Genomic DNA, 14,191 nt, shown 5'->3' with positions numbered 1-14,191 from the left:
GCCTCATTCCTTACCTTTTCTTGCCTTATTCTAAAAGGCAGGAGACATGTTTTGCACACACACCACACCCCCCTTGAATTAAGGATTGTCTGGAGGGATGCCTACTACACAGACCTATAGATTCAATCAGGCCAATTCCCTCTGTGACCTTGCACCCAGACTGACAGACAGCTGACATTATTGCTCTTCACTTTTTAAATCGCCAGCAGGAATGGCTCCAAAAGAGATTCACATAATTACTCCCATAATCTAGATCCCCAGTAGCAGTTATCTGTCACTCTAAGCACATTTTACACAGCCCACTGCAGGAATGATTTCACCCATCCATTATAAAATTTTATTACCTAAAATTGCTTTTTATTGATATCATATGTGATTAAATGATAGATGATGAACAACACCGTGGTGTTGCCAGTCACTGTGTATTTCACTCTGCTGTTTCACAAATGTTTCCAGGAAACAAAGTACAAGCTTCATGCCATGGGTTTTACAGGGAGTTGTGGAAAATTTAAAAACATTCTCCACTTCTTACTTACTGTGGCACGGCTCCTTCCTTCATTTTTAGTGCATAGGCTCCAATAACACACACAACACCCACCAACACAGTGTTTCAGTACCTTTTCATGCTACTTATGCAAGGATGGCCTTGCATAAGTAGATTTAATAAGATTAATTTTCGGTCAGCAGACCAGTTTTTGGAAATTCTAATTTACAGTATATTAGTTTTGGCATATTTTCTTTTATATCTACAGCGATTCCATTTTAAAAAGTCAACATGCAAAAAAGTGAATCACAGAATCACAGAATTGTAGGGGTTGGAAGGGACCTCAAGAGATCATCGGGTCCAACCCCCAATGTCTAGATGGTTGGGAAGGGGAGGGAGCAGATCTTCAGGTGAGGAAGAACTGCTGTGTGCCATTACAGACACCAATTTGCATCTGTTTAAGAGGTTATCTGTTAATAGGTCAGTAATTCTGCCTTTTTGGTTGCCAGCATGCAAGTCCCAGTGAAGTCAATGAGAATATCACCTAGGGCTCTGTGTTTCAAAGCATATTTCATTAATTGTACTACAACTGTTCTTTGGATTATTACTGCTGAATTTATTAATTTAATTTCCTTAATGCCCTTTTCTCTGATTTGCATGGTAAAAATTGATTAGCCCCAAGCACTTGCACAAACTGTTGGTTTTGGTTTTAAATTACAAAGGGATAAAAATATCACTATCACTCAAAAAACTTCACTTGCTGCTATTACTTTTATCTTTGAAAGCAGTGTTTCATTCCTACAAGTTTAGATTAGAATTAAAATAGGAATAGATAATATCTCATCTTCACAACTCAAACTGCAGAACCCCGGCTATGGAAAAGTTCGTATTGCTGTCTGTCATCCACCTATCCAACATACAAAGATACACACAGATTCTCTGGGCTCTCTGGTTCTGAGAGAGAGGCATAAGCCCAGCACTATCCCACCCAGTTTGTTGGAGTTGTTCCAGATTAATACTGGTTTTAGAGAACAGCACGTTAGCCAGAAATATGTCATAGTGATTTCATGGTCACCTAACTCTGACATCTACTCATGTATCCTGTGTGGGACTACAAAGCCATTCTTCCCTCCCCACGTACAATTTACAGAAAACCAGTCCAGGAGCTATACAAGGGAAAGTGAAAGACAGACTGGGAGATCTGGGAGCAGGGATACTCATGGCAAGGCCACTCATAGCAGGGCCAATAGCAGTAATTCATCTGTCTAGTATCTCAGCCAGCACACACTTGAAGATCATAAGCCAAGATGGACACAGCAAGCCTAAACATGAACACTTCTGCTCTTGCTCCATTACGTAACAATTCAAGGAGATTGGAAGGGGTCTTATTACTCACCCCCAGCTTCATGTCAGGACAATGAATCTTTCCTTCTCACCCCTGCCCTTGCATAAGCTCAAGCCCTTAAAGACCTGGGCAGCTGTATTTTAAGTAATTCAGACTCAATTGCAAATTTTTCAGACTTTGTTGAGGAAAAGCTTCTTTTTCACTGAACATTTCTGGAAATAACAAACACTTTGTGCTAAGTAGCAACACCAAGCCTGGCCTGCAAAAAGCTTTTTTTGAAGAGACCTGCAATATCATAGCACAATCACATCTCTGTATCTGTGACAGCAATGGCTGGATAGCACACAGACTAGGTGACAAAACGTGGCTCTGGCTTAAGCACTGCAGTGCAAGGAACCACTAGCACAAATTGCAAGGCAGAGAGTTTGTTGTAAAGCAACTGCTGCTCAGGGTTACCTTCTTTTATTGCTCAGGCTAGCATGAGCCATCACGAATGTCTGGGTTTCAGGCGCTTCCTTCACTGGCACTATGTTGTCTGATGACAAGTTCCCTTCTTGCTGTTTGGGCTGCCCACACACTTTATCAACCTGCATGAAAGAAAGGGAAAAGAAAACCGGGTTTGAATGGAGAAACTGATTTACAATTGCCCAAAGGTCTGCTTGTTCCCTGTGGTTAGTGTTTACTGCAAGGGAAGGAAAGGATTCTTCCTTCCAGGACTTGGGAACTGGTCCCTTGCATAAGACAGACCAAATGGCAAGGCACTGGAAAGAGCACTGCCACCAGAAATCCAACAGTCATGGCTTTGTCACTGGATGCCTGGGAACAGGCTGCAATAGTGACTGACTGAAGCGTTGCCAAACCAAACTTCAGTTTAAAAACATACCTGGAGTTTGAAGGCACACAAATTTTGGCACACCTGCCCTGTATATAGGGAGCAGAGTCTATTTGGTGTTTGAAGGACTTGTAATCAGAAGACAACTGAGTCTTCCAGGCTTAGACAACATTCCCTTAAAACAACAGAGCAGAAGTCAGTGTCAACAAGTCCCTGTCACTAAGCTCTGTTCTCAGAAAAAAAACAGAATGAAATTTCCAGCTCTGGGAATCATGGATGCCTTGGATCCTGGGTTCAGAACACTAACATCACTCAGCCATTCACCCCTGTTGCCCTTCCTGAAGCCTCTCATAGAGGATTTAATGCAATACCAGGAGAAAGCAGACCTGTGTTTTTCCTTTGTGCACTGGGGATCTGACACTGCTTCTCCATCTTGCCACATTTATTTGCTGTAACAGCTTTTAGTGACAATAGCAAAACAAACCTCTTCCCTTTCTAATCTACAAATAAGTAATCTGTAACATCTTCACCTACACTTAAATTCCCAAGCAAACATGAAAAGATGGCATAGAAAATCCTCCTGTGGGCACCTTCAGACACCTCTATCACACAGAATCCATCATCCTGCAGTGGCATCGGATTTGGTATCCTTTCTTCAGTTTTCTGTTATACCCAGGGTGAGGTGATTCTTGCTTGATATTTTACTGCATCTTTAAACCCCTTACCGAGTCATAACTTCCTATATGCTGAATATTTCAGACCACAGATGACTTAAAATATTTTCTCTGCCCCACTGCACACTATGTTGTATATATCAGTGCAAACACAGGGCCATTTTCTCTACCTTAGCTCATTTCCTTCAGAAAAACTACTGGTATGTAATGCTGAGATGTTTTCCTTAGGAAAAAAAAAAACGGCCAACAACAGGCAAATCAAACACAAGAAGTTGGAAGCTCTGTAGGCAAAGAAACTTAGCATCAACTTCAGTAATATGAGTTACATCCTCATCCAGTATAATGTGTTGTGAAGAACCTAAAACTGTAACATTTGAATGCAATTGTAGTGGATTAACCCTGGCACACCTCCAGCAGTGAGAGTGGGAGCCAGCTGCCTCACTCAACACCACGCACTGCATATATTGTTTTGGTCTCACCAGAGACTAACACAGCATTGCTTTAAAACACAGCTTTGTGAAATAAAATACTCTGTTTCAGTCCTTTCTAAACTTCTGAGAAGAAAAATCCAAAACACTATGTAAATGAAAATATAAAACAAAAATGCCTTTTGAACCCTTTGGAGCTGGGCAGAGAGCATAGCACAGCTGGACCACATTCCTGCACAGGATGCTCTCCCTCCTGTGACCCATGTTTCCCAGGTCTCCTACAGCATGCAGACCCAAATTCCCAGCATAGATTCCTGCAAAATCCATCTTAGATTACATCATGTCACTAAAGTTCATGTCTTCAAGTTACATACACCTCAGATCTAGTCACTATGCATTTAAGGCAGTTTTAAATGAGTAACAGTAGAGTGGTTTGGAAAAGCAATGTGATTCTCAAATGCATAAGCAATGAAGAACTCTACTTCTTTTTCTTTTCCACTGAGAAGTTTCAAAGAGGTTCAGAGTCATCATTTTTTGTTGCGAATCAATAGTTTAAGCATTCAAATCAAAATACTAATTTTGCTTTGATTTGTATTTTTGATACCATGGGAATGACTCTTTAAATTGCAAAACTTTCAGTATTTTCTGTGCCAAACCTTGGCTCTGGGGTTAACCAGTAATAACTGTTTCCAGCATATCAAAAAACCCACCGTACTTTATGGAAAAAATATTTCTCAGTGGAAAATTTTAACCAGTTCTGCACCATTAAAAAGAAATGAATTCTTTAACTTAAAGGGCAAGTCATAATCCCACTTTTGTCATGCAAGGCTTTTGGTGGCTTTCTTCTCCATTAATATGCTAAGGGACACTAGGAGCGGTCCATAAATTAAACTGTTGCACAGACATTTTCATCTGAGGTGAGCTTAGCAAAATGGGAGACACAATAATGACATATTATTTATAATTACAGCCCTTAAGCATCTCAGCTGAGATCCTGACAGTGCCTTAGTGAGAAGAAAAAAATAGCATGAGGCAGTGCCTGTCAAAAAGTATTTGACAGTTAAAGGAATCAAAAATGATGTGAAGTTGGTGCAGAGGCACGAAGTGACTTCTCCAGGGTCATGAGATGACTGTGCAACCAGTGCCCTGACCTCCTTGTGCAACCCACCCAAGAGCCTTCAGCCCAGACCCCGCTCCCCAGGCTGGGGTTACCCTGTGCAGCGGGGGCCTGTGAGCTCCCTCAGGGCCAGGCTGGCAGCTCATCAGCTGTTTTTTACTTCCACCCCTTCCAACATCAAATTTCTTCAAGGTTAGCATGGATCATCAGATGTTCTTCCTTCCCAATCTCCTCAGGGCAGCAAGGATGGAGGATTTCACCCCACCATGGCTCCTGCGGTGCATACAGCTGGTTTAAAAACTTATGCCCATGAATGTGGGGGTACCCTACACCTTTGGATGCAAAAACTGAACTTCCCAAAAGATCACCTCTCACGGCTTTAAGGTTAGCCCTGTTTGACATATTTGTTTCAGATTTTGGATAAGTTAAACAGGAACACAGCTTTTAATTTTTTTTTCATGTGGGCTAATATAGACATCTCCCTGAAATTTGTGTTTTTCTGCAACTTAAAATAAGAGAAAGGGCTGAATTTCACTAGCTAGTTTTGACAGTCACAAAGTTGATGGGCAAGAATGAGAACACACATGTACAGAAAATGGTCTTAAACTTCCAGCTAGGACATCTATGATAAAATGAGTTAATTCTGTGTGAGTTAAAAAGCAGGAGGCATAACATTAAAAGAAAACCCAAGTGTTTTCTGGAACTCAAACATCTGGAATGTTCTGCTACAAATTACCTGTCTGTTAACACCGGTAAGAACACGGACTAAGAACGTGTCCCACCCTAAGGGCATCAGACAACTGCACTGTCAGTTCAGCTCTGAGCTCACCAACCAAGCCTCACCACCCTAACTGAAAAGAATCCTGTTAAACATGGTGACTGGGATTTTAAAGATTTGCTTCTTTGTCTGCGTTACTTGCTGCTTAAGTTACTTCAGTTACTTACAGTTTAAGTTATCTCTTAAACTGAAAGCGTGGACTAAGTGGTTTTTTTCATTTTTAACAGAAGTTAACATTCCTCTGCTGACATGGACATTAGAATTTAACACAGTAACAAAAACTGTGAAATATTGTGAAAGGCAAGTGAACTGCAAAATAATATCTGCAAGGAACTGGAGATACCCGTGATAAGATGTAACAAAAATCAGTAGAACCTGAAAATCCATTGCTCTTTTGGGTGTTCAGAGCCATCAGGAATCAACACAAAGAATGACTAAGCTCATTTATTTCTTTAAATTCTAAACTTAAAAATAAGCCTGCCAATCTTAAATTACAAACTGGTAGAAAAATCATCCCTCATTAACTACAGTAACACTAAGGTCACTCCTCTTGTCTCCACAATGATATTTAATCGAGTCTACCTTTTAACAGCGAACACTTTTAGCTGAAAACCAGCATTTCTCATACCTCATTATCTTCTAAATTGTCAATAATATTTCACAATTTTACACACTTTTCTTCGGATCAAAGCTCTTTTACTTATACACCAATGATTCTTCTTAAACACCTAACAACCATAGCTACATTTCTTCTCCTGCAAGCTTTCCTTTGTAAAGAACTAGTCATGCTTTATTTGACCTCCACTGTTTGCTCTTTAAAAGAATGACTATTTACAATTATTGCAGAGGCTTAAGAAAATAAATTGAAAAAAATCTCATCTGAAATCTTTTGAACTCTTGCAGCTTGAGCAACCTTAAACATTGAGGTCATATTTAATATACCTAATACAATCAAACAAGGGAAAAATGTCATGCCCTTCTGGGTACAAGGAGAATCTTATCTCTCTAAAGCAGAAGACCTTTATACTAGGTTCAGATCAGTAATTTTCTTTGATTTCATAATGGGAAGCTTAGTATTTTAAAACACAAGATTTTCCTGGTGATTGCCCCTCCACCTGTACCCCCATTCAGCTCTGTGAGGAACCACAACTTGGACAAAGTACACCCTCTGCCCAGACTGATGGCTCTGCAAGCATGGGCACAGCCATACTCTGCACCACACGTGCCACAAACCAATTCTGGTTTGAAATGTGAGTTTGCTGGTTCCAGCTGAACACATTTGAAATGAGGGAAGCAAGAAACACTGAGTTACAGGGAAATCAGGTCTGAATTTTCAGACTTGCAGGTTCACCACAAGATCTCATGTCCTTTGGGTGAGACATAACATCCGTCATTTTCTCTAATGCCACCACCCAAAGTTCATTAGGTGAATACAAAAATCATCCAAATACCCAGAGATCAGGTTAGGAAAGCTAAAGCCCCGGTAGAATTACATCTCTCCAGGGACATCACAGGCAAAAAGAAGTTTCTATAGGTATGTCGGTGATGAAATGAAGACTAAAACAGACATGGGTCCTCTCTGGGTGGAAACAGGAGACCTAGTTACCAGTGATATGAAGAAGGATAAGATGCTCAATGACTTTTTTGCCTCAGCATTCACTGACAAGTGCTCTAGCCACACTGTCCTAGATGCAGAAGGCAAAAGCAGGGTTTGGGAGAACGAAGAACCATCCACTGTAGAAGATCAGATTTGAGACAATCAAAGGAACAAGAAGATGCACAAGTCCATGGGGCCTGACGAGATGCATCCGCAGCTCCAGGGGGAGCTTACAGATGAAGTGGCTGAGCTGCGACCCATCATATTTGATAAATCATGGTAGTCCAGTGAAGCTCCACACTCAGCAGATAAGGAATCACAGAATCATAGGGGTTGGAAGGGACCTCAAGAGCTCATCGGGTCCAACACCCCTGCCAAAGCAGCTCCCCAGCTGCTCATAGAGCTCCAACCCCCTGCCACAGGCAGGGACACCAACCTCCAGCCTAGATCTACACAAGGTTGTCCAGGGCCCCATCCAATCTGGCCTTTAACACCTCCAGGGATGGGGCATCCACCATGTCTCTGGACAGCCTGTTGCAGCACCTCACCACTCTCCGTAAAAAACTTCTCCCTAATATCTAATTTAAACCTTCCTTCCTTTAGTTTTATTCCATTCCCCATTGTCCTGCCAGTGTCTACACCTTCAAAAAGTTGACTCCCCTCCTGTTTCTCTGTTCCCTTCAGGGACGGGAAAGCTGCAATGAGGTCCCCCAGCAGCCTTCTCTTCTCCAGGCTGAACAAGCCCAGCTCCCCCAGCCTCTCTTCGCAGGGGAGCTGCTCCAGCCCTCTAATCTTTGCAGACATAAAGGCTTTGTTCACAGGACAGTAGTTGAGGATTTGAGGAAAAACGTGAAATAAGGAAATACCTTACATGGTATCAGATATTTCAAGATTTCTATACAGTGCGTATCTAATACATTTTCACTATAAATTACAATTACGTTCTCTTTGCTCTCACTGGCTTTTTAAATTGCATACACTGATCAGGATATCAAACTGTCCACAGTTTATCTCTACATGTAAAATCTTTTAAGGTCATATAAGTCAATAACATATTTTGTTAGGAGCTTTTAAAGTGGTTTTGTTTAGATTGTATAAATGTACCTGGCTGAAAAGAGAAGCAGTAATCATTTATAAAGCCAAACCAAAATACAAACATCACCCGAGAGGTGACAGCTCCCCTTCTCCCCCACAATACCCCAAAGATTCAGTACTAATCTTTCCTGACAGTCAGCCTCTGTTAGATGTGACATTTGTCCTTAGATATTGACAACCTGGAAAGGCTAAGCTCAATTTTATAATTAATTACAATAATATAGTACGGAAATAAAATTCCATTGGGAATCAATCCAAGTGAGTCACTTCAAAAGCTCTCAGAAAAATTAGGTAACTGGAAAGATAACATAAGAAGAAAATGAATTAAAAGATTTTACATAAATTTCCCTTTATCACTTTTCAAATTAGTTACAATATATCAAAATGGTATTGCACATTATGTGTTTATTATTTATTCCCACTCAAGTGAAAGCAATTATCAAAATATTACTGGAATTTCTTTTATCACTTCAAATGTAACTATGAAAAACCCTTCATAGTTTTTCCTTCAAAGGTTTGATAACCAAGTACAAAAAGTACCAGCGAAGGTTCACACATCTTACACACACACACACCAAGCTTCCCTACCATGCCAGTGCTGTAGAGACTGAACTCCAAACTGCTGCAGTCCCCCCCTGAGGCTAGAGGACAGGTAAGATACAGGTCCCTAGAACAGAGTGGCTCCCAGTGTAAACTGCTATATGGACAGAAGGTGATGCCACCAACTGGCCCCACAAGTATTAACCTGCTGCTGCCCCCTCCCCAGCAGCAAGGGCTGGCAGCATCCTAATCCTGCTGGCAGGAGCCAACAGTGATGCTCCCTAGTCCTCTGCAGCCAAGCAACAGTATCAGGGTTCACTGAGCTAATAAGGCTCCATTTGAGCTCCGTCCCTGTCAGCAATGAGGGTTGGCAACCTCTAGCAGCAGGGACTGACAAGCAGATCATACCCATGATTCAGGCAGGTCACCAGTTGTCACAGGCAAGATCTTTCCTTTGACTCAGGTACCTCCCTGGAAGTCGAGTCAAAAAATGAGCCTGTCACTCTTCAATTTGCTTTAAGTCCAATTAGAAGATATTCACATAAGGAGCTATAACTCACTTTTCCCTCAAACTAACTTTGGCAATGTTGATCTGTACCCAACTTCTTAATGATGCCCAAGAGCGCTCTGAGACACCATCAGTACCCCTTTCACTAGATGCAGTTAGTGTGATCACCACCCCAACACAGTCATTCCCATTGGCTTTAGCAAGCTGAAGCTGTCTGGCAGCAGAATTCACAAGATGGTCCAATGACACAATGAATCAATGTGAAGGGGAGGCTCCTGAAAGAGGGAGTGTTTCCCTAAACATCATCTCCTCCTCATATTGCCAAAGACAACCGGGTAAAACAGACCATTAGTCTGACCCAGATGGAGCCTTATGTTCCTCTACACATAGTTATTGCAATCATCATTACAAAAGAATTGCAGGAATGATTTTGACTAACCAGCCAAATTGACTGCTAACACTCATTATTCACATATGAACTACTCAAAATCTCCCTTTCCTTTACAGGTAGGTGTATCCTAAGAACCATGTTTCAGGACAATAAATGGAGGAAACATTTCCTGAGTAAAAGTTACTTCAAATCTCTCTCAGAAGACCCACTTCTATTACTTTAAACTGACATTGAGAATGTTTAGGGGAATATTTTAAAGGGAAGAGAGCATCCTTATTAGGGCTGGTTAATGCTGCAAATCTAATCCAGACTTTAAGATACGAGAAGAATCACGGATATTCTATATATTTAAGAGCACTGATGTACCTTTCCCAAACACAATTGCCAAAAATGCCAATTGGGATCAGGAACAAAGACTTTCAGCAAGTTTAATTCTTTCCAATATTTTTCCCTGTTCATTGTTACTACAAGCACTTAGTGGGATAGCTTTCTCTTGCAAAAGACATTATGAAAGTGACCTTACAAAAACACATGGGAAGTCAGAAGGCCATTGCACTTTCACACTGTCACATTAGCTGAAATAATACTGTAAGTTTATGCAATCACTAAACGGATTTGTCAACAGCAATGTCAAGACATTCGGAGAAGGTCAGAATGACCTTCCCTTTCATATGTAACAGAAATATAATAATTAGACAAGACTGGTAAACATTAATTTTTTTTCCTGAGATACATCATTTCTATTATGATTTTCTGACAATTGCTGTCAAAATCAGCATGTTTTCTTGTGCCTTTTTTCTGAACACAAGTAATTTTGGGTGACAATGAAGACTTGAGTAATTACTCAAAGCCTGCAGCAAGAGTATGCAGCACAATTACAGCCACGTTTGTCTAAAATATTTAGAAGACATTTTTCATGTTGACACAAGTCCATTACATTTGTAAGCAAATTCTAAGACCTCTGTCCTGTCTCCTAAATAAACCCACTTCTAATGCAGTAGTGATATGTTGATTATGGCAGGTAACAAAACGACTGTTTTTTCCCTTCACCTTAAGACCTCAGGCAGGTATTATTAGGAGTTTTGCCATCAAAGAGAACTGGGACCCTGCACAGAGTGCAAAACCCTAGCTCCTCATCACATCTATCAGGACAGGCCTACTGGCATCAAAAGGCTTTTGATTTCTAAATGTGTGGCGGGCAGATTCTGTTCTTGTACACTTGGGGAAAAGGATGGCTTGAGGAGTTACTCCAGTGATTGATTAATGTAGACCCACTTCAGACTATTAAACCGTAAGTGCCATTTTACTAGTTGAGCATTTCTGCAGTTGAAACAAGATGAAGATACCAAATCTGCAAGTAGAATTCCAAAGTGCAGATCAGACCTTTAATTCTGTATGTTGAATTTCATCAAGACAGATTTATCTACCAGGACATCAAGCACAACTTATTTACTGGTTTGTGCATTCTGGTTTCGGTTAAGAGTCAAGGGTCAATTGGTAAATAAAGGAAACAGTCTCAAGAAAGCACTGTCCCAAGCTGTAAATTCATTTTGAACATGCTCAGAGTGCTGGAGTAATGACATCATGGTAGTTTGGTGTTAGGAACGAGGAACAGTATGAAAATAGAGCTGAAAACGAGGAATACAGATAGTTTATAAGAGATCCAAGACTATGACACTTCATTTCTGGTTGTCAGGCCTTTTTGTTTCCATTGCTTCCAATCCATGTTTTGTTAAAACAAAAGAAACAGAGGGATCTACTTTGAACTGTTATAAGCCAAGAAGTCATTCTTGGTCTAGAAACCATTTCTTTACTGATGGCACACTGAACTATCTGAGATCCATTCATGTACTAATCTGACCCATTTTCGATGAAGTTCTACAACAGAAGCTTTTCTTTTGGTTTGAAATTTCTAAGTCTTTGTAGAAAATCTCAGAGAAATAATCCTAGAAAAGATGAAGGAAATGGGACAGGATGTTTTCAAACTGAAGGGTAATGAAAATTTAACATATTGACTTTTAAAAACATCATAATCCAAAATAAGTCTCCTTTTATATTAAGTCTTACTCAGTTGCAAATTGACTCAAGCAAGGACATCAGGCATAGTCATCAATGAGTTACACAGCCACCTCAATAAATTGTGACTGCATCCATTTAAGAAAAACTGATCACCTTTTGCTGGTAATTGACTGGACATGAGTTACCAGCTCTGACAACATGCTGAATTAGTGTTAGCAATGCTGTCATTAATCAATCACATTTTATCAATTGTGCAGTAAAACAGCACATTATGCATCATATCACACAAAAAGCAGCACAGGGAACACGTGTGGAGCTTTAAGGCACACTGAATGTATGCAGAAAGCTAACAGAAAATAGGGATTCTTAGCACAGAAGCTGAATTGGTGTTTACAAACCTGCAAAGTTTCTCCAGTGTTCAAGTACTTTAGTAAAGACTCATCTCACACCTGCTGAAGTCAACAATATAAGATTAAGGTTTAGTACTTTTGTTTGCAATCTCTAAAAGGCACACACAGGGCTTCCCTTCCTTATAGGACACTGAGTGCTTAAATCACTGTACAATGCCAAACTACCAGATAAAAATGGGAGGCAAGAGGGGTAACCAAGACCGGTGGGAATTCAGTGTAGTTAAACTGCTATCACTCAACACACATTTTAAGCACTTCAGAAGAAAAGAAAAATTGAGTTTCAGGAGGGAAAAAAATCCATCAGCTCATGAACAACAATTGAAAAAACCAAAATGAAACAACACACTATCAAAAACCACAGCACAAGTTCCCTGACAAAACTTGCCTACCTAATTGCAAACCAATAGCTATATCATGCTATAGCACAGAATTCATAGGACAATTATGTGTCTGCTGAGGCTATTATGCTTCTGGAAACTCACTTCTAGCTACATCTCAAGTGGTATTTATCAACACTGCAAATTTCCCATCTTACAAGCCCTCGCCTCACAGTATGCAGTAACTCTATTTTTATTCCCATTTTTCAGACAAGGATGCTAAGGCAGAGATTAACAAATCTGAGAAAAACATGTAGGACAAGCTTGGAACTGACCAACTCCTGACATGCAATTTAGTTCTCTGACAATTAAATCACATTCTGCTTGCTTTGCAAAGCTCTGGCAAAGCCCCTGCATGATTAGATATTTGCCTTGCCTACCTAAAACTTGTGGATTTGCAGACTTGGGCTACAAATCCCACAAACATCCTAGTATATCCAAGGCTGCCTCTGTAAACTCAAACGGGAAGGCAATCCAAGCATGATGCACCATGTTAGTGTCCAAGACCACCCAGGAGCCCAGCATAGCAACAGGAGTTGGCAATCATCAATGCAACCTAACTTATTGTTTAAGGCTGTAATTAAACTGCCCTGAATACACAAACTTGTTTTGCTTAATAATTGTTTTACTTGCCTAAAATAGGAAGTGGGAGCAGTTGATCTGAGCTATACAGTCTGTGTTTATCTGCTTTTTAAAACATGTACTAGAGGTTTTTATTAATAACGTACATTTCTTTACTTCCCTCCATGCACTAGAGAAGAGTTTCACTTTTCTTTTTCTCCAGCCACAGGAAAGCACTATTGGCTCAAACCGAAGCTAGATGAAGCCACTGGTTCTTTCACACCCTCTAAGTAGCAGCCCCATTCCACCATCCATCCCATCGCTACAAGGTTTATGTCCCAGTGGACCGTCTCACTCATGCGCAACCTTCCACCACAGTATTCAACCCACACAGCTGTAAGAGCAGTTTCAAATCCATGGGTAACTTGCCTGTGACCTGCCAGTTTTGGGGTAGCCCTAACCTGACACCTCTTTCTTCACAGCATCTTCAGTGGCATATTCAACTAGATGGACATCAGCAAGGGCTTAATGAAAAATAGAAGTCAGTTACTTCATTCTCCAATCTTGTTGCCCAGAGCTCAGCTTTCTTCTTCTGACCTCTTTAAGTAGGCTTACTATAATATTGATTAAAAAAAGCATCCAAGCAAGTTTTCAATCTTGAAAATTCTGGGGTACATTTTCCCAAATTTAGCCAATAAATCAGCCAAAATGTCAATTTTCAGCACGTACTGGGATGAATTAAGGTCTCATCTAGGAGCAAGCTCTGGAAGCAAGAGCTTGGCAGACCAGTGAGTATAAGAGTCAACATTTGGCTGCAGAAAATAAACTGAAGCTGGGGCACACATACACACCTGAGATCAGTTCATTACCACAAAAAGAATCTACCATAATTACAATTTCATTTTCAGGCTCTCACAAGGCTAGACAACTAGATATAGGCAAGTAGCTTGCTTCAAAAAGATCTTGTAACCTCTTAGCAACAAACAATAAGTAAAATACTAACTGCAAAAATGTATTTCCCATTCCCTAAATTTC

At 40.4% G+C, this 14,191-nt stretch overlaps 1 protein-coding gene across 1 annotated transcript in view; it reads right to left on the bottom strand.

Annotated features, from left to right (window-relative positions):
- LOC311194192 (glypican-5-like) overlaps positions 1-14,191 on the bottom strand; it is a gene marked incomplete at its 5' end in the record, with an annotated part of 343,706 nt that overhangs the window by 225,798 nt on the left and 103,717 nt on the right. The window contains one exon of the mRNA XM_084267218.1: positions 2,286-2,416. Coding sequence (XP_084123344.1) covers positions 2,286-2,416 — 131 coding nt within the window. The remainder of the gene's footprint in view (positions 1-2,285; positions 2,417-14,191) is intronic.

Source organism: Gallinula chloropus (assembly GCF_964237585.1).
Source record: "Gallinula chloropus genome assembly, chromosome: 8".
In the NCBI taxonomy this organism is placed as follows: Eukaryota; Metazoa; Chordata; class Aves; order Gruiformes; family Rallidae; genus Gallinula; species Gallinula chloropus.
Note: the sequence above shows the minus strand (reverse complement) of the source record. Positions and strands in the feature narration are given on the sequence as shown.